Raw genomic sequence first — 21,622 nt, forward strand, 5'->3', positions numbered from 1 at the left:
TAAAGATTCATTACAGAATCAGTTTTGTTTGCAGTCAGACTGCTTTCCCTCCAAAAACTGAGATCTTGTGAACCACAAAGGAGGATTAATCAAACCTCATGGAATTACTTCAGGGTATGTAGGATAGCATGGCATGTCTTAGTCACATACATTTGTAGCCCTGAACTAAAATTCAAGTGAATCTTCTGCTCCTGGAATGAATATTTCATTTCTGAATGATACAGAGTGGAATTCAGACATTTTATCTTAGATTTCTCCCGAAGTATCTAAACAACAGAGTGATTAAATCTGTTTCTCGGACAGTATTTCTATTGAGATATCCATCTAAATACAGTGAAGAAGGTTTCTTCCACATTAGACAGGGTGACTGTTTCTGGATACTGAATGGGAAAGCTCATTATCACAACTACGGCTATTTTCCATAATTGAATATGTCATGGGTATGGCTCAATAGAGTCCACTAAGAAGCTGGAGAATACTGCTTAATTATCAAAAGATAGTGAAGAAGTGATTTGCAAAGATCAATCATTATTTTCCTTTTGATAGAAATCAGATGATCTGAATCACAGCGTCATTTGGGTTGGAAGGTATCTCAGGATGTCATCTAGTCCAGCCTCCTAGTTAAAGCAGGGTCAACACTGAATTCAAACCAGGTTGCTGATGGCTTTGTCAAGTCAGGTCTGAATTCCCTTGGATGGAGATTCCATAGCCTGTCTGGGGGACTGTTCCAGTGCTTCATTACTCTGACAGAAGAATTTTTTTCCTTATATCCAGATGGAACCCATGAGATTCAATTTATGACCCTTGTCCCTTGTCCTCCTACCATGCCTGCCTTTGTCACCTCGATAAATTTCTCTTAGATACTGGCAGGCTGCTATTAGGCAGTGCTGCCCAAAGCCCTTCTTTCTCAAAGCTAGACAAGCTCAGTTCCCTCACAAGTCATATGCTTCAGTCCACAACCATCTTTGTGACCTTCCACTGGACTTGGAGCCCAAACTCCTGATGCAGTTTAATAAGTGTTAAGTCACCACACCTGACCTACTGGCTATGCTCCTGCTAACACAGCCCAGGATCCTGTTAGCCTTCATCACTCCCAGGGCACCCTACTGGCTCATGTTCTACTCTCCAGGTCCTTTTCAGTGGAACTGCTACCCTGACTGCTAGTCTCAACATGGACCAAATGCAGATGCTTCCTGTCAAATTACTAATGAAAATCTGCTTATAGGATAAAAATACATGTGTGTGCTGGCACACATGATGAAAATTGGTCATATATCCTCCCATATGTTCAGGCCATCCACCAGTTATGAGATGAGAGGCACCTCTACTTTGGTTCGGACCGGTGATGGTGACGGACTCCAGTGATGGACCCACATACAAACCCACATTCAAACACTCATCCACTGCATTACAAAAATACAAGCTTCTTCTACACAAGAAGAGAAGTGCACCCTGGACAAAAAGTTTAGATGCAATAAACATAACCCAAGTTCCATTATTTTGTAGTTTCCCTCTTCCTTTTATCACTTCTCTTTTCTCTCCCTGAACATACTGTAGTAATTCCAGAATATTGTGAATAATAAAAAAATTAAACACCTATGATATTTTTCTGTACATCCATTTTTATCTGCAAGTGAAAATAAATGATTTAAATTAGTCTAAATATTTTAACTATGAGTGAAAAATAAAGATGAACGTAGACCAAGATGGAATTATTACAAAAGTATATCATCAGTATTGGCTTTATACAGTGCATTCAGTGTGCTACAACTTACAAAACCTAAAACCTGCGTAATGACATGAATGAAAAAAATAGATGACAGGAGCGCAGAAAATGGGTTGTGTGAGTTGAATTGAAAGATAAGCAACATTAAAGTCATCAGACACTAGTTTCAAATAGCTGCAGTACAGTATATATTCCCCCATGCTATGTAGCCAGTATAATGCAAATGTGATGGGAAGATGTTACTTTCCAGCACTGAAACGGCAGCTTAGATCTGAGTCAGTTCAAGTAATGGCATTTAAACTGAGTCATTTTGACTAGTGTATCTTTTTAACCTGACTACAGATACAGCCAACTACAGACATATGTATAATTCATCATTAGTAGTAACGCTACACCATAATTCAACTCTTACTTTCAATACATTTACCTGAACATGAAGCAAAATGAAAAGTCTGCAAACAGTGAATCTTTCAGGAAATTTATGAAAACTGAGAGCTCCTACAATCTCCATCTCTAAGGCCGTAATCCTTCTCTCTCCTGTGCCAAAGGAATAAGTCTACTGGCTTCAACCAGTGAGATAAAACTTTGCTAGAAAAACCTTTTGAGGGAAAAAGTCTTTCTAGAGTGAGGTCTTTGCAGAATGTGCTCCTACTTAACTCCAAAAATAAGAATTTTTATAAGTAAATGCTGAATTCACTGAAACAGCTCCAGGTAAACTAAGCCTTTGTATTATTCTGTCTTAATTTGTCCCCCAAATCCAGTTACACTCAGTTTCTAGGTGACTTTCTGCCATACTAGGCAACTATCCATTAAGATAACCCAACTTCTTTTGCAAAAGTCACTTGAGAATGACAAAATGCTGATGTGATTTCACTACCAGCCTAGGTCAGAGTCAAGTCAAGTACTCTAGAGGTGAACGTCCACATCATATTTCCATTCCTAAGAACGACCTACCTGTAATATCTTCAGCAATGAAATACTGTTCCATAATTCCCTACTTAACCAAACATTGTCAGGATAAAGTTCAGAAAATTTGAGGTACATAGCAGTATTCAAGAACTATTTAAAATCAAAAATCTCTTATTTTGACCATGCCAAACCCCTTCAATAATTTGAACTCCAAATAAGAAAAACCTTCCACCTCACCTTCACCACTCCGTTTTCATGCATGGTGATACAGTTGTTGGGATCCTCTGAAAGTTGATATAAAGCCTGAGCTGTAGCTCTATGAACTGATGGATCTTTTGACTTCAAATAACGTACTAAAGGAGCTACAGCCTTGGTCTGTCCAAAGGTAATTCTATTGCTCCCCCACATGCAACAGTTGGAAATGGCCTCTGCTAAGTGACGTCTTAATTTGTCATTGTTCTGAAGAAGGTAAAAACATCAAAGACAACATAATAAAATGAAAATTTCATAGGAAAGCAGAATTGTATTCTCAAACATCTTTAAGGCATCCCAATTTACTTGCAGTACAATTAAAAACTGGAGAGAGATGTAAGGCATGGAGCTAGTAGTCCCCTCTTTGTAGGAAGTGCTATGAATCTTTATATTATTTCAAAGGTGCTTTTAAGCTAATTGGAAATTAGATAAGATTATCATTAAAATGTAACATGTAGCCCCATTATTGAGATTCTCTGCACGGTTCAGATTTATTGCTCTCTCAGCCCTTTGTGCTTCTTTCATACGCCAGCTGCATCTCTCAAAAGCAATATTCAGCAACAATGACTATTAAAATGAAGCTCATCTTCCAAAGCAATTTTAGTACCAGCCACAGAGTGTTTTCACGTGCAATATAACTCTGATAGAGGAAGGATTCTACATCTCTTCCTTGTAGCTGCTGCAAAATCTACCACTCTTGTCATAACCTTTTAGTTGGGTATAATGCAGTGTGACATAAGAAAGTCAGATACTTAGTATAGTATCTTTAGAAATTACTTACTGTGTTTGCTAGTTTGGACAACAGAGGGACGACTCCATGATCTGTTATAACAGCTAAATTTTCTTCATCTTTAGCTATATTTGTAATGGCTGCACATACACTTGCTAAAACTTCTTTATTCTTTGATTTTAGCAAATTGACTATCAGTTCCAAGCCACCAACAAAGGATCGAACCATTTCCCCAGCATCCTAAATGAGAATCAAAAGAAACATTATTTTAAAATAGTCAATCTATATTTATATGCAAATGTTAAAAAAAGAGATTGGCATGACGTAATTATTCAAAAGGGCAGCTATTGCTGTGTTGTGTTCACCAAGAAATATGGCTAAGTCAGAACTTGATTGACATATGAGAGTTAGACTGTTCCACATACCACCATCTAGGCAGAAATTCAACGCCTAAATAAAGCTACCTGGTGTCATTTTAGATACCACAGGGTATTCTTTACGGCCTCAAGCTGTCACTCCAGAAGGGTGCAAGTCTCCCTTATCTGCTGTATCGTATTTGGCAGATGGGTGCCTCACATACATTTTAGGGCATCTAAAACAGCAATAGACACCCCTGCTCAGGCTCTCATAGTGTCTTCTATTTCTTACATTAAGTCTGACAGCTAAGCCAAAGGAGTGGTTATATTATTTTCTTGTATCAATGAAAATAAGTATTCAAGAATACTTAAGAGTTACATAAGTCATGACAGCAAGTGTGGGAGAACCACGGTGCACTTCAGAGTATGAGCAATCTATGTAAAACGTCACTAAAGGACAAAAACACAACTCCAGAAAAATATCTAAGTATGCTCTTAGAGAAGAAACAGAAAATTAAACAGAACAAAGAAAAATAAACAGAAAAGAAAAGAGAAAAGAAAAGAAAAGAAAAGAAAAGAAAAGAAAAGAAAAGAAAAGAAAAGAAAAGAAAAGAAAAGAAAAGAAAAGAAAAGAAAAGAAAAGAAAAGAAAAGAAATAGAAAACTAAGCCTTGATCTTGAACGCAGTATGCATATCTGGTCCATCTTTTCCATCTTGAAAAAGTTATATTAAAATTAGAAAAGGTTTAGAGGAAGACAACAAGAATAATCAAAAGTAGGGAACTGTTCTGTAGAAGGAATGACTAACCAACTAGGACACTCAAGGCTATAAAAGAAAAAAGCAAGGAGCGGTATGATAGAAGTGTACAGAATCTTGAGTAGGATGGAAAGGGCACACAGGGATCTCTCTTCTAGGAGAAGACCTGGGAGCATCAGATGAAATTAGTAGGTGGCATGTTCAGAATAAAATGAAGTTATTTTCAAACAAAGCACAGCTAAGATGTTGAAGTCTTTGGAGCAGGACTGCAATGGCTGTTAGTTTACATGTTACATATTAACTATACAAAGTCACAAAAAAAAAATCCATTAAGGGTTATTAAATATAAAAGTATTCCCTCTGATTTAGAAAGTTCCTGAGCCACAGATTTCTTGAAGGTGGGAGGGCATTCTGGGGAGGGGAATCATGGCTGCAAGTTTGCCCTATTCTTCTGCCTCTCCTTTGGCATCCCTTGTGGGCTAGTATGAGAAAGAGAATACTGTGCCAGTGAACCTTTGGTCTGACACAGCATTGGCTGTTCTCACACTCTTGTGTTTATTAGTCAACTCAAATTACCAAGCACATGTTTACATGTCAATGTGTAAAACAGAGAAAACCAGCAGTTTGGGCACTGTGAGACTGAACTATCGGGTATGGCATTCATTTGGTTGTCTCAAGCAAAGAGGAACTGACAGTATCTGAAAAAGTGACAAGCAGCATAAAGTACTTCATATACCCTTAAAAGGACACAGGGTATAAATCTAAGTTTTATTTAAGCACAAACTCTTAACTGTTTAAGTTACATAGTGACTGACCAATGCTGTACACCAAGATTCATTGCACTCTGTTAAACTGAGATGCTTGAAAAGAAACGTATCTCTTTCTTTGGTCAGATGTTCCACCATGTTCCACCATGTAAGATTACATTATTTCAGACAATCTCTTTTCAGTTTCCTCTTGGGCAAAAACAATGCCAGAATAGAAAAACATCTACTTCTTTGAATGATTTTTTACATGTTTATTCAATCTGTGGGTAACTCTAAGCAACATTTTGCTAACAACCATCTAGAAGGGGTTGTCAGGATACCTAGTTATACAGAGCCTGAAAGACAACACTGTAAAATCCAGCAGCATTTCCAGAAACTCCATTATAAACATAATAATTAGGAAAGGGTTGGATGGAACTTCACGAGCCTGACCTGAGGATATCAAGTATTCCGATATAATCACCATTGCTACTTGAATGGACCCATCAGTTACTTTAGTTGAGTGGACCTCTGTACTGAGCTTAGCTATTTGTGTTTATCAGGACTTCTTTATAAAATCTATAATCCAGCCCAACATTTTTTGTTAGATTTTTGACCTTTCAGATACGGATGTGGAAAGATGAGTAGCTGTCTTAAAGTTCTTTGTCCAATGAATATAGAAACTAGCAAATGACTTAGTTATGGCTAATTTAGGGATTTCTGTAGAAACATAAGCAAATGAACTACTGATTATGAAATAGTTACAAGTCAGAAACCACTGTGGGCAAGAATTTCAGGTGGTTTTTGATGGTCATCTAATTTTTATGGAACTATTTACTAAAAGTATGCCATTAGTGCCCAAATCATACTCTTCAAAAGGGTACTGGATATAGGAACTGAAAATAGGTCAGAGGAGATTCTTGGTGACATTGTGATGGCACATCTGCAGGTGGCATTGAATGGCCTGGTGTCATCAGTAACTTTGTAAAAGAATTTTTAGTCTATGCATCTCAGTGATGGTAAATGTGCAGAGATGGAAAGAAAGGTCCAGCAAGTGGAATTTCTTTCATTTGCTTCCTTCGACAAGTCAATAGGAAAATTTTGAATAAAAACTACCAGACGCTCTCCTGAAACCCTTTTGGACTGAAAGGTCTTAGGACTTCATGAAAGTGCAAACATGGATAGTATAATTTTCCTAGGGCTAGGGAGTGACCCTGAGACCAAGAATGGTTTTGATTATATTTATTTCTTTTTGGGGGCTGATTTATAAACAGAGTAGGGTCCAATTCTATTGTGTTAGCTTTGCTGAACAAATCCATCAAATTGCTCATGGACTTGGTAAATAAAAAATCCAGAAGATGCTACAGTTCATCTTCTTTAGTTCTGGGTCCAAATGTCAAACAAAACTGTTAGCTGTGATGTTTCCTTTTCACAGAAGGAAAGGCAGTGAACAGGCCCATCAGTAGTGAAACATTTTCCACCACAGGCAGTGCAATTCTTGAGACTGGAAGGGAGAGGTCAAAGCCATATAGTGTGAGGGTCAAAACCAGAAGCCACAGCATGTGGAAAAAGGATAGTACCCAAGAGCAAACTTTGTGCTGAAGTCCTAAAAAACCCAGAATGAACAAATAACAGAGGTCCTTACAGAAATTAAAAGAGGATCTAAATATTTATGCAGAAGGACAATAAAGGTTTGTGACTCAGAAAAGCAGCTGAGAGAACCAGAGAAGGAAGGGCAGTGCTCTGGCACTTCTATTACCATGTAAGCTGCATGTAAAGGGAGGTGGGTTCCAGTGTGTTTCCCAGGGATACACGGGCATAAAAGTTTCTCTGTCACTGCTAGTGTATACATAGCACAATGTAAATATACCTACAGACAATCACCTGAATAAAACCAATATTTTTCAGTATCAGTTTTCATGTCTGTCTTGAGATCTTAAAATTTGACCAAAGTTGATAGATAATGGGTTACAGAGAAAGATTTCTATACAGAAATTCCTTACCTATACATATCAGAGGGCTAGAGAGCTAAATGAGCAGACACAGGAGAAGGAAAGAAAATTAGATATTCTACATTTACTTCAGTTCCTTGAAACTTACTACACAAGTGTACATTACCTTGTGTCTAAATATTGGTTCAATAAATGAGAAAGGCTTCTGTTAACAGGTAAACTCTGCAGTAAAGTGTCTAAGATTTGAAAGGGGCCCTGCTATACATGAAAACGATTTTGCGTTTCTGCATGGTTCAGATATCTGTGTATTATTATTCAGGCCCTTGAAAGATGTTTCATGAAGACATAAGATAATCTGTATTCCATCTTCATGAACTAATATGTACATTTTTTATTTTCCTACCTGAACATATTTTCTTTCCAGGTGATTATAACCCTACTTGTTAAATTTCTCTTCTGGCAAGCTCACTCTTTCCACATTTTGTAAAGGAGTACGGTCCAATTAAACCGATGGAATAATACATAAACAATCCAGCAGTAAGTAAAAGAAAAGAGTTTCAATAATCGTCTGTGAAACCAGCTAAACACAAGGACAGAACGTTCTACCAGTGATGAAAAGCAGAGAGAAACTGCAGAAACCACATGTCAGGAAAAGTTTCCCAAATGTGATTGTGGGTGTAGTCTGGTGGTCTGTGCAAGACAAAGAGAAAAGTAAAGAAGCAAGAAATTTGAAGAACAATGAGCAGAAAGAAGGACAGAAATGAGAGCTTTAAAAGCTGTTATGTTACTTGCAAGATTATATTTTTTTTCCAAAGAAATTTAAACAACAAATGCAATCTTTTTGGTATCATTTAGCAAAACCACATACTTGCTTTGTCCAGTAAATTTCTACTTTTTTAAAATGAAAGATGTGTATTTATTATATACAATTGCCATACTTTAAAGATATTTAAAGAAGAAATCATATGAAGTTGTGCCTGTAATTGCGGAGGTCTGGATTTAATTCTTTTGAATCTATGTTCTTTGAGTATACTTGTACTAGTGATCAGGTAGCTGTTCATACTATAAAGTCTTTTGTGTGATTTTGTTTTCCAAATACTCTCGGGCATTTTCATTTATACTTATTTTTGTAGCAGGAGAGAAGACAAGTCATATATAATGTGTCTTTGGAAATATTTTTTGCATTTTTTGTTTCACACAGAAAAAAATGCCATCTTTAAATTCCACTTTCTAAATTAATCAACACACAACATTTTTCGTGAGACTTATCCCAAAGGGTTTGTCATTTCCTGCTATTAGTGTGTGATAAGCTTTCACATTTACCTGTAGTCCTTAAACTTCACTGTAGAAATATAATGTCATTGTATCAAAGTCTGGGTTGTCTATTACCCAATTACTATTGGGTAATAACATGATTTTGATATTGAACTTGAAGAGGAAATTGTTCTATTTCCAGCCCAAGACTACATTTATACTTCAGTATTTATATATGGCAGCTCTAATCTATTAATATAGTCATTAAACTACATTTACTTTCTTTAATGTTACATATGAAGTTATTCAACAAACTTCAAGTATCTTGATAAGCTTAGCAAACATCTTAGGATACAACTATACAAAAACCAACTTGAAATAAAAGAAGAATGTATTTAAGTAAATTTTGGTAAGTTACTCCCCCTCCTTACCTATTGTGACAAAACTTTACTTGTTTGTTGTCCTAACAAGGCTACTCAAGTCCAAGTTAGGCAGGCAAAAAAAATGGTATGGTAAGAATTAAGCCTAAGAAACAGCCTTTATAGATAAAAATATTGATAAAATCACTCTCACTTTGAAGCAATAAAATAGATAATTTTATTGCATACATCTGAGTGTACATGTTAATAATAGGTTTAATGCTTCTGTTTTAACAATAATATTTCCTGAGCTGAACAAAGTAAGAGGCCAAACACAAAGACATTTAAAGAAGTAATAAAAATGTTTAAAAACACTTGGGGCGCAAGGGGAGGGGGCAAGAACATTTTACTGTTTATTAACAGGAAATATCATTTTAAATCTTCATCATTATTATAACTTTTAGTGTAATAACTAACCTGAGGTGACAGATATGAAGAAATATAGATTGTTAAACAACATATTAAGTGGCTGAAGAATATGGGAAAAGGTAACAGGATTTTTCATGACTTCACATGACCACATCTTCTAACTAGTGGGCAGCAAAGTTTTTATCCTCAGAAAGTACGATAAATATTATTTCAAAATTGGATTCAAAGGGAGGAGTTTGCAATCTCAAGCAGGAAAAAAAAACCTATCCGGCATAGATGCTGAGGCCAGCAAAGTTACCTGCTGAGCTAATAAAAGCCCCATCCTGCTACTCTTTAATCATATATTTTCATCCTGTTGAACTGCATGACCATTAAGAAAATGTAGTTAACTTTCCTTTTTCACTTATTTCTACATTGGCTTCTGCCAAGAGCAGAAATACTGTGAGACAGACCAGCTTTACACATGTTTTTTTTAATTAGGAGCAGAAAGCATTACGATATTTGCAGAAAGACAGATTTGGAAAAATCACTTGATCTTTGCAGTATTTATACAAGGAGAACATTTGGGATTTTTGAGTTCTCTTGTCATCATATTATATGGCTTTCTGTGGTTATTTTCATTAAGTAAATAAAGTTCATCAGCATTGAAACACACAGTTCCTGTAAAAGAACTACTGAATTATTTCATAATTGAATTCCTTTCTTATTTCTTCCGAAGTGAATACTGTTTTTTTATTTGAAAGTTTTAAAGCTAAACACCGTATTACAAAAACACATTGTGTTTATCTTTAAAAATACTCCACTTGAAAGATAAACGTTTCTCCACTAAAGACAAGTAGTATTTAACTCTTAGAACATCTTAAAAAGCTTAAAGTGTCAAAGCTAATTTGTCAAATTGAATTGCATTTGCCCAAAAAAGTGATGGTATGGCTGTGCAAATAAACTTTAGTTATCAAGAGTCATCTTTAAACTACCTTTTCTTCAACGAAGAAAGCTGCCCATTTCCATCCCCTGTTGCCAACTGAGTAACTTATCAGCCTAACGCACAATCCAATTTGAAGTTCAAAATAAAGAAATACAACAGATAAATTCCTGTATTATAGCTGCTCAGTGGAAAAGGGAAACACACAATTTATATACTGAAGTTTCTATCAATTTTTCTTATTAAACATCTCAATGGTATTATTAATCAAATTACTTTATATTTAAAGGCTAATTTCATTCCTGTCTATACAGCTGTGGAGGCTTCCACTGTAGCAGAACTGATGAAGAAACACCGTGTAAAGTGAGACTACTTCACTACATCTCACAAGTCTGTTCTGAGAAAATGCAATGGGTTGGGAAAACAACAGCAGACAATCTACATGGATTTTCCTATTCTCTTCACCTCACTGAAGCAGCTAAAGCCAAAGCAGAAGAGTTGCTTTAACATGGCTCCAATGCTACTCTGTAGCCTGTAAGAGCAGAATTCCTTACTCCTGGCTCTTCAGGAATTTGATCATCACACAGTTAAATACTTGGCAAGTCTATTGCTATTGATAGTTTCAAGAAACAAAAGCAAAGTCCATTAGCCAAGCATACAGCCCAAGAAAGCATGCAATGCATGTTCTCTAAAAGATAGTGGGGGAAGAAAAAAAAAGTCTAAGTAGTCACTCATGCAACTTCTAGTAGTCCTTTTGCCTATTGTTTTCCTTATTTTTCAGTCTGGTGGACTACACCTACGCTTCCTCCCCCTCCTCACAACTCTCACTGAAATTCAGTCCTGGGTAAAAGCCAAAATCCTAATTTTTTTCACAGAAGCAATGAAACTAGTAATATCAAAGTCCTTTGAGGCCACAGTAGAGAAAATGTCATTATTTGCTTTAGATTATTTTGAAAAGCATTTTAATAATGGAAGCATGAGAAACAGATAACATTGAGTAACTGGAAAAACTAAACGTTGTTTCCATTGGTTTTGGATTGAATTGAATCCAAGTAAGTGTCTAAGTAAACCTCTTGTAATTATTAATACGTTTATGAGACAGTCATCATTAATATGTAGTTTAATATTGTAGAGATGCAACACAGCAATATTGGAATGTTCTGAGGACAGTCTAGGTAAACAATCAATACAGTGACAACAGAAACTAATAAATTGTTATAACAATTATTGTTTGTATCTTTGCAACTCTGGCACGGTTCCATAAATTAGAGTGGTATATGAGAAGGCAATCATATCATATTATACCACTTACCATTACAGACCACTGAGAATCTAACAACAAGCATGAAGTATAAGATATGCTATAGTTCAATCAAAAGCTTCTGTGCTAGATAAAATGATTGCTTGAAATTTTCTGGTTTATATTATGCAGCAAATCAGACACAATGATCTCCATGCTCTTTTCTTGCCTTAAAATCTGTGGAAGTCCCATGTGGTAAGCGAGAGGGTAAAGAGGAAAAAAGGGAGATGGACAAGAAGGAAAAACAAAGAAGAGACGAAAAAGAAAAAATGTGAGGAGGATGGGGTTTAAACTTTTTATAGATTTTCAAAATCCAATTAGCAAGTCTAATTTAAAAGTACAGAAGCTACATGACAAGCTGTTGACTAGCATGCGCAGCTATTATAAACTAAGTTACAAGGCAAGCTAGTCAAATACTTTCCAGTGGAACAGTATTCCATCAGAAAATGTTAATGGAATGGAACCAAAACCTTCCATAAGAACACAACGACTTCTTGAAAAGTTTTGACAGAAACCAGGCAAAAAGGCAGGCTAAATTACCAACGTGCCTCTTCGTCTTTTCTCTTGTCAGCCAGATGGCTGGTGAGTAGCCTGCCAGGCTGCTTGGCTTCTGGTTTTCACAGAATCCCTGACTTCTTGCCTGATGGGCTGCCAAACAGCTGGAAAGCCAGGTCTCCAGGAGCTCCTAAGCTTTTTGGCTTCTTATGGTCTCTGAGCTCTTAGGCAGCTGCTTTGCATGGAACTCCCCAATGAGGAAGATACGGGTTATGCTCTTTGTTTCCCCTTGCTTACCAGCTTTCAGGTTATGTGTTTTATAGGAACTGGACTCCTATATTTCTAGACATTAAGGACCTCGGGGCAATTTATGGCAGTCCATTCAATATCTCTAGGGTAACATACCTATAGAAGGCCCAAACTCCTCATGATAGTTGGTTCACTAAACTTTTATGCAGTCTGTGTCAAGAATCATTGGATAGGCTGGTTCTGCATGCACCCTGGCAAGCATGGCAGCCAGCTATGGATTCACCAAGTCAGGTTTAACTTGCAGGGTTTCTTAAATCTCCAAGGACCCTGGTGCTCTGGAAGGCCTGCGGGGCAAGCCAAAAATTCCTTTTTGTCTCTCTTATAGTACTCTTTTGAAGCTTAGTTCATAACAAACACTTAAAAGTTGGAAAGTGTACATCCAGATATCAGGGATTAAGAACTGCATAAAAATGAGATCAAATATAGAGAGAAGTAGGTATGATTTATGTTTAAAATGATAATGTCTATAGAAAACAAATAGGAAAATGGAAAGAGAGCAGTAAGAGCACTAAGTTTAAACTGCCAAGGTTTCTGTATGGAATTGCAAGAAGCACAGCAAGGAAAACAAAGAAACTGGAAAATGCTTTACATACTCAAGCAGCGAATTTTGACATTATGGACTTAACCAAAGAATGGTAAGTAAACAAAAATGTATCGGTACTACTTGAATAAAATTTTTCAAATATAAAACAAATGAAAAACAATGTGCATTATGGGGCATGACTGATCTTTATACACACTAGAGCTTTAAATCAGTAAAATGTGAAAACAAAGCATCTTAATTCATTTAAAACAGCAAATAATTTTATTTGTTAAATACCAGAAGAATTTCCAAGTTCAACTACCTTTCTTTGTTACTTTTAGTAAAGAAATGTTCTCTGTGGTTTTATACATATGGTTACATTAAAATTTCCATAACAAGCAAAATCTATGTATGAATCCTAAACAGCATGGGTCATCAGCAGCATATTTTCCACCCACAGGTTAACTCCAGACTGCTGGCTCCAGCAGAAGTCACTTCCTCAGTATATAACACTTTTGCAAGAGTGAAGGCTACTTGGCCTTCACACTTACCCGTCTCATGACCCTCCCCTCTTAAACCTGGTTTAGTTTTGATTTTGGTCTTTTTTTGTGTCAGCGTGGACATTCTCTTTCCCTCTATGTAGGAGACAACTTTTTAGATGGCTGATCATACTTCATCACACCCATGAAATGCCACTGCAGAGTCAAAAGAGATGCAATAACTTGGGGGGGGGTGTGGGAGGGACGGAAATCATGCTTTATCAGGAAAGCGTGAGATGTCATTTTACAAGTACATTTTAAGCAAATATACCAACTTTCCCTCTCTCTTCCCTCAAATCCTCAGTCTCAGTCTATTTACTTAAATTATTTCGACAGACTTTGTACATAGCTGGCTTCCTGAAGTTCTTTAAGAAAGCCTTTATAACTGTAGCTGTAACAAAGGCTAAAATGAAACTTTGAGAGTTGAAAGCTGATACGCAAACACAGACAAAGGACAGGAAAGGATGAAACCTGACATTACCATTCCTATTCTAATGTTTGCACCCAAAACTCTACTAAATATGAGGACAGAAAACAACCTCTAAAACATTTTTTTTCCCCTAAGACATACTATTTAAAGGTTACTCTGTGAGGAAATAGGTATTTTCATACAAACTGAAGCTGGCAGTGTTCCTTTTATTGGCACAATGCCTTTGGATGAATTTTATAATAGCCCAAATAACATCTTTGTAGAGTTTCTCTAAATTTTTCTGTTTGGGCTGATGCACGTAGGGAGAACACTATAAATACTGTTTTTCAAAGAAGCATCATAACCAAATATTGCCATTCCAACATCAACAGAGTTGAGTAGACTTTTCTTAGCCATTTTTCATAATCATTTGTGTTTCTTGGACAGTGCACTTACACTTTGTCATTACCAATGTGCCTGCAGTAGCAACTTTTCCTTTTGGAAGTAAGGAACTAATTAATAAGAATCTGCTTCTATTAAGATAATTCCTTTGAATAAATTACATTATCAACTTTTTATGTCTTGTATTTTAAAGAAATGTATGAACTAATTTATCCCAAATCATGAGATATTTGTCTACGGCTCACAAGTAGCACTCACAGGTGCCGTGCAGATTTTCTCAGGAGTGTTCTACCACCCAAATTATATCACTACCAGTCTACTTATAAGATCTTCATTCTACGAGAAACTCTTAAGGCTAAAAATATTTAGAACTAATGCTGGCATGCAGAAGTGAAGAGTGATACCAAACCAGTATTATGGTTGCCAGATCTGTAACAGTTTATGTACTGCAGTGTACAATTTATATCCTCTATTTAAAAAGTCTTAGATCTCTCATGGACCAAATATCACTGACCTATATCATATTGCTGTAACAAAATATCATACTGATACAAATCTATTCTATGGGAAGTACTCTGAATCAGCTACCATAATGTAACTGTCGACATACATAATCTAAGGTTACGGGAACTTGGATTCTGCTCCCTTTGCAATTAACTTTCTGTCTAACAGCAGAGAAACTAGTTAGACCCAAAAGCTTAAAGGTGGCTAGCACCTAAACATCTTGAGAATTCAAGTCTTGGCCTTTTATGACTTTTATCACCCTAATGGTAAAACAGAAATGGTAGATTTTCCAATCTTAAACAGATTATGGCGAGAGTAAGTGCATGAAAGATAATCACGTACTCACATACTATAACAATAACAGCCCTATCAGTATGATAGATTAGCTTCTAAGATTTTATCAATATCATATAAAATAACCTTTAAGTTGTATTTACAGAAAATGTACAGAAAAATGGATGCTGCACTACATTGTTTCTGATACTATTAAAGAGTTCTATTTCATCTATGAATCTCCACACTACAGAAAAGAATCACTTCCACAAAAGAGCACAAAAAAAGAAAACAAATCCAGATTCCAAGCTCACAGCTATATGACACATGGTTTGCAGTCCCGAGCACAGGCTTGGAAAAGCCAGAACGCACATAATCCTTTTAAAGTCATATGCTTATTACTGCTTTTGAATCAAACACTGCATAAACCAAACAGTGCTCCTTGGAAGATCATGTAAATTGTTGAATATTATTAACTTTGAATTAGAAAAAAAATCAAGATTTTGTTTAGATAGAAAGAGTTACTGCATTTCCACAGCGTGGCTACAATCGCTGCTTTATACATATTTCTTTCCATTCAGTGTCAGAGGAAAGGGTATTATTGGTAGGTTTGTTTCAGTGTGCCACTCTGCCTCAGTCTCACACAAAGAACTCTTTGTGGGGTCACAGATTAGCATTTGGGCAGGCAGCCAAGGGAGATGAAAGGAGGATGGCTACACTAAGGATGTACATAGCTTACACTCATCAAATACCCAGGGGAAAAAAACAAGAAAAAAATCCATGTGGTCTATAATTTCAGTAGCTGTCCTCTGCCCCCTTAGTTTCTGAAAAAGTGCTTTAGTGGAAGCTCTAGCAATGTGGAGTTCTACTCTGGCACTACAGGTTGCACAGTCTTACACATAATAAGTATTACTTCAGTTCTGAGATAAAGTAATATTTTAACATTCAGTTATAGCAATATTATTCAAGAGAGAGGCAGGTATAGTCATATCTTGACAGATGAGACATGTATACACCCCACCATTAGGTAACAAAAAACTTTATTATACTAGAGCTTATATTTTTTTAAAAAAGATGGAAAGATAATACAGAATAACCAGCATGCTTGAAAAATGGCAAGCAAGCTGCCATCGTAGGAATCATTGTGAAGAAATAGAAAATGTTTAAGTTATAAAAATCAAGACCAAATGTTCTCACAATGTATCTACATCTATCCATCTATATAAATTAATAGCAACCAGACTGTGCTCAGTTTCAAACAGGAAACTGCCTGCAAAGGATGCTAAGGATATCTAGCACTTTGAAAGAATTTCTATTCTTTATATAGTCAGGATCTCAAATGATATGTAGACGGTTATATATTTGTGGTACAGTAGAGAGAAGATGCAAAAGCTGCATTAAATATGGAGGCTAATTACAAACAGAAGATATTACAGTACAAGGTTTAACAATAAAAGTCTACTTAGTATTCCAGGAAACTTCTAATGGGAAACAAAACCTTCACCATTTCTTTTACCACAGGTCAGTGGTAAGAATTCACTGAAGATGACTTACAGCTTATACTCACCGTTTTATCTCTATTTGGAAACTGACATGCAATAAATGAATAGCTCAGTCTTCTGTCTACAACTGACCTGCACAACAACCACTATTCACAACTGGCACTTTTTGTTGGCAGTCTGAGCAGAAAATCTAAGGATTACATTGGCACCGAGTCTGAAATATGCTCTGAAACCAAATGATGGTCTCTTGAGAACATAGCTGAAGTACCTCATAGCGGAGAACAACTACAACTACCTGTGCTATTCATAGCCTATGAGTAGAAGCTTTCTGTTTTCAGTATTGTCAGATTTTCAGCATGCTTTATTTGGGAACAGTAAGTTTAGGTCCTGATAAGTTATTAAAATATATTTTCCAAATACAGTAAGCACTGTAAAGGCAAACCAGAATGCTATAAACAGTGCCAGAAGGAGAATTATTCACTTTTGAAAAATGAATACATGAATTTTTTTAAGCGGTTAACAGAATGAAATAAAAAGAGTGTTAAGTAGCAAACAGCAAAACATTGCTGGAAATGATCCAAATGTAAAAATTGTATGTGAGTATATATATAACAAAACTATTACTTTAAATACATTTTTACCTTAGCATTTGCAATGCAAGGACAAATAGCCCAAGCTGCACTTGCTTGAACATCTGGATTAGGATTTTTCAACAATGACCATAACAAACGAACTCCATCTAGACGGTCAATTATCCTATTGCAGAAACAGACCAAAAAAAGAGGTAATTAATTATGGAATAGACAATGTTAAATTTTAAACTATATCAGTTTGTTTGGAATACTGCTTTAATAGACATTGGTATGACTTTCTTTAACATACTGTTTTGTTTTATGTAAGTGCTTGTGTTTTATTGTCAGCTAATTGCCATCAACATAGTCAGCAGCATCACTTACTATAGCAGATAGGTGTGAACAAATGATGCAAAGACAGAATATATTTTCTAACTAAATCTCATTAATGCTGTTTACTTTTTTCTCAGCACTGTCATTCAAAATGCTTACAGAAGATAAGTAAACTACATTATAACAAGAAGTAATATAAATGTGAAAACAAGCATGCGACGGTTTAATGATCTGCATGCAAAGTGAAATCTGAATTCAAGCATACTGGCTTCTTTCATATAGTAACAAATACTTTCCAAAACAAATATTTATGCCCCAAACTATGTACTTAACTTTTTATTCAGTCTATGCTTAATGTATTTACCTTACTCTATGACATATTTTAAAATACTATGTTTCTAATCTAGCATTAGAAATTAAAATGGTCACACCACAGTGCATCCTTTGTTGAGCACGAATAACGTGTAACTTGTTTCCCATGTGTTCCTTACCAACAAGACTAACACTGAACACTATGTTATAATTACTTAAACACACTGTAATCAAAGTATCTTCGTGACTAGCTGAAAAATGAATTATCATCAAAATCATCGCTACAAATCATTGCTACACCATCTGTGTTATGTTTACATATCAATCAGGCTTCAGGATCATAACTTCACATTAGGGTCCACTGAATACCTTAAATGGAAAAGAAGGTCAAACAAAATTTAATAGCCTTTACAAACATGCCTTTTTTTCCAAAAGATATGTTAAACCCAAAGCAGATGAGCTGAAGATAAAGAAAAGCAAATATACCTTCATTTTCTAACCTCAAAAGAAAAAGTTCAATAGTATAACATTAGTCTACATCTTTGATTGTAAATACAAGAGACATTTAAATACAGACTGTGCTTAAAAACATGACATAAAACATCTAATTTGTGCTCAGGAAATTTTTAAACTATTTATAGAATCAGCTTTGTATGTAATCCCACCATCATCTGAAGCACAAAAAATAATTAAGGACATGAACTCTGTCTAAAATAACCAGGGATGCAAACTGGTTAAACAACTATAACTACAAGTTTAAGTTAGTTCGTAAGTTTACGATCTGCTAATTTTAATACAGCTTATTCTACATACTCAGCTCCAAATTAATTGCAAGAAAATCATTCAAAGGACAAATTCGGAAATCTTAAAGCTTCAAAATAAAACAGCCTAGTCACAAACTACATAATAACATAAATATGTTCAACATAGTAAGGACAACTTAAGTAAAAGCTTCAAAACAAGCTTTTAAATCCCTTCAAACTCCCAACACTTTTAAGCAATTTTAACATTACTTTCCTGTCATTTCAGAAAGCACAAGGAACTTTTTCCTGTATTGGAATTAATTTAAAAAGAACCCATGAATCTTTCTTCTAGTCAAGCAGAGTACTGACCATTTACCAACAGGAGGTACTTCCTCCCAAGAGGGGCTAAATATAAATGACCCAGCTCCAACCAGTATATAAAAATCAAGAGATAGAAGCCAAACACTGAGCTCAGCTTTTTCCACCACACTTAAAAAAACAACGTCTAGGCTGATTTATCTTTCCTTTCTACTTTTTCAAAAGCTTCCTTTTCAATTGAAAGTTTACTTTCATTTTCTTTTCAGTTTTCTTGTCTTCATCTTTTCAAGGTAAACTAGCCTCACTCTATGGTTCATTTTCTAATTGAAGAAGATGACCAGAAATACCAGTTGTCTTACACTCAACAGAACAACTCAGAATATATGAAAGTATAGCCCTCAGTCCATTCAACATGTATAAAATCAAACTAAAAAACAGTATGGTCAAACCAAACAGATCTCCAAAGTACATTGTTCATCACTGATTACTGCTTTGTCTCAGTTGCTCTAGATTAACTTAAATGAAAAGAACTTTACATACATGAATGATGCTCTTAAATTCTCATACTGGAAGAATAATCACTGTGTAATCACCATACAAGCACAAACCCTTTTATTTTCATCTTGCTAAGAATATGTATTTGTGAATTAAAGAAAGCATTGCTAAACAAGTGACTAATCCTTTCTCAGTTCAGTTTCTCATCTTTCTATAGTTCCACTGGACACTGTAGCAGATGAAGAAACTGGGTGTTAAAAGAGCATATCTGCTATTAAGCAAAGGGAACACTGAAATAAATGGCCCTGAAAAATGTTTCCTCTATGAAAGTGCTTAGGCATTAGTTTCCTTTCTATGTGAAAATTCCTTTTTAAAGTGATCAAAACTACACATTTAGGTTTCTTTACAAATAAACAAAGGAAGAGATGGGAAAAAAGACCTGTAATCTTGAAAATTTCAGCTCTGATGGCATTACCCTAAACAATATTCTGATTCGCTATTATATATAGCTTTTGTATCTAACTTTCTTCCTAAAATTTATTATAACATTATTAGCAGGATGCTGTAAAAACCTACCTACCACAATAAATACAAGCAAACATACCTCGAAATTTACTTTGGTTGGCATTCAGTTCTGTATTCATCCATAGCTAATACATTAGTCACTCTGTGGTTACAGTCACTTTAAATGATATATATTATAGCTATTTATTGACATTATGATGATAAAATTAAACTACAGTTAAACCTGTATTAAGCAACCATTCACAGGACTGTTAAAGGACAGTTCTTTTAATAAAGATGCAGAACGTTTCCTTTGAAAGCTGAAGGAAATCTCACAAAAGCTGAAATAATATAATATTTAGTTGATATCAAAAATTAACTACTTTCTAGAACAGCTGAACTACATGTATGTAATGTATAGAACACTATTAATAGTCACAAGCGTGAAAAGATTTCAAATCATGGAAGTCACCCAAAGTAGAAATGTAAGCTTTATTATAGGTAATTGTTGTCTGATGCTTCACTATAAGTACATAATAAAATATAAATATGCAGAGCTCAGAAGCAAGAGCCCAGATTCTGAACTGCTCTATACCTTAACATAGCAGAGACATCTGCTGGACCTGGACCAAGATGGCCATCTCTTCCGATTCAAAGCTCTGTGCCTTGTCATAGACTGTGCTTATTTGATCTCTGATACAATTTAGAACAAGATGTAAATTATTCTGCTCCTCAAAATAACCAAAAGTAGTTGTATCGGCAGTTAGAAATAGCTGGAGTGAAGAGGCGCTCCTATCATGCACTCCTGCACTGGCCAGCCACGATTAGAGCAGAGATGAAGGGGTGTGCAGCTCACATCACTCCTACAAAAAGGCAACTGCAAGGCGTATGAGCAAAAACATTTTCCTGGTTTCCACACAGAGCAGCTGACACATGGCGTATATAGAATACGTCCTATGGGCAAATAATTTTAATGCAATTAAACCTATTCAGAGATTACCAGAGTGTCTAGGACAGCCTCTGGGAAATCTCAGGTTACAGTGAATTGGTGTTTGCTATTTGACCAGTGCAGATAATTTAACAAGATATATTTTTTTAATTACTTTTGTTAGCTGTTTGCAGTCAACAGTTGTTTAATAAAGACTTCACATTATTTCATTTAAGAACCTTGATATCATGGCAGCATGAACATCATGAGATGTCTGTGCAAGATGCGAGTTACAATTCCAGAAATTTACTTTGTTTTTTTTTTATATATCTGAAATGAGTGAAGCTGTTAATCTGAAATAGTTTCTCTTTCAAATTCAAACTTAATACCGAACATTTCCAGTAGAAACTTCAATATGTACTGCTTAAACACACATGCATACACACAGCCTAGACATCTGTTTGTCATATCTACCATCTTTTTCTGTTACAGTGTTATTTGCTTTTGAGAAGTCTAGTTTAATTGCCTGCCAATTTAGACCACAAATACAAATGTAAATAAACAAAGTTATACTGACTCTGTATTGTGCTTACTGGTAAGATTACAGGGTTTAATTCTGGCAGAATGTAATCTTGTCTTTTTTGAAACCACAATTTAGCATGTTTCTTAAAACTTTCACTAGTTGCTGTGGACTGCTTTAATAAATAATATTATATACCAATGACTCAAACTCCATCTGTTTGGCTAAAATAACTGTATGTTTTAGTTTA

The 21,622-nt window shown here is 35.5% G+C and overlaps 1 protein-coding gene across 2 annotated transcripts in view; it reads right to left on the bottom strand.

Moving 5' to 3' along the window:
• Nucleotides 1-21,622, bottom strand: part of ODAD2 (outer dynein arm docking complex subunit 2) — an 87,255-nt gene that overhangs the window by 24,379 nt on the left and 41,254 nt on the right. For both annotated transcript variants that reach the window (XM_054193330.1, XM_054193329.1), the window contains exons 16-18: nt 17,289-17,403; nt 3,669-3,857; nt 2,873-3,094 (exon numbers count right to left, since the gene is read on the bottom strand). In XM_054193330.1, the coding sequence (XP_054049305.1) occupies nt 2,873-3,094; nt 3,669-3,857; nt 17,289-17,403 (526 nt within the window). The remainder of the gene's footprint in view (nt 1-2,872; nt 3,095-3,668; nt 3,858-17,288; nt 17,404-21,622) is intronic.

Source organism: Rissa tridactyla, chromosome 2, assembly GCF_028500815.1.
Source record: "Rissa tridactyla isolate bRisTri1 chromosome 2, bRisTri1.patW.cur.20221130, whole genome shotgun sequence".
Classification (NCBI taxonomy): domain Eukaryota; kingdom Metazoa; phylum Chordata; class Aves; order Charadriiformes; family Laridae; genus Rissa; species Rissa tridactyla.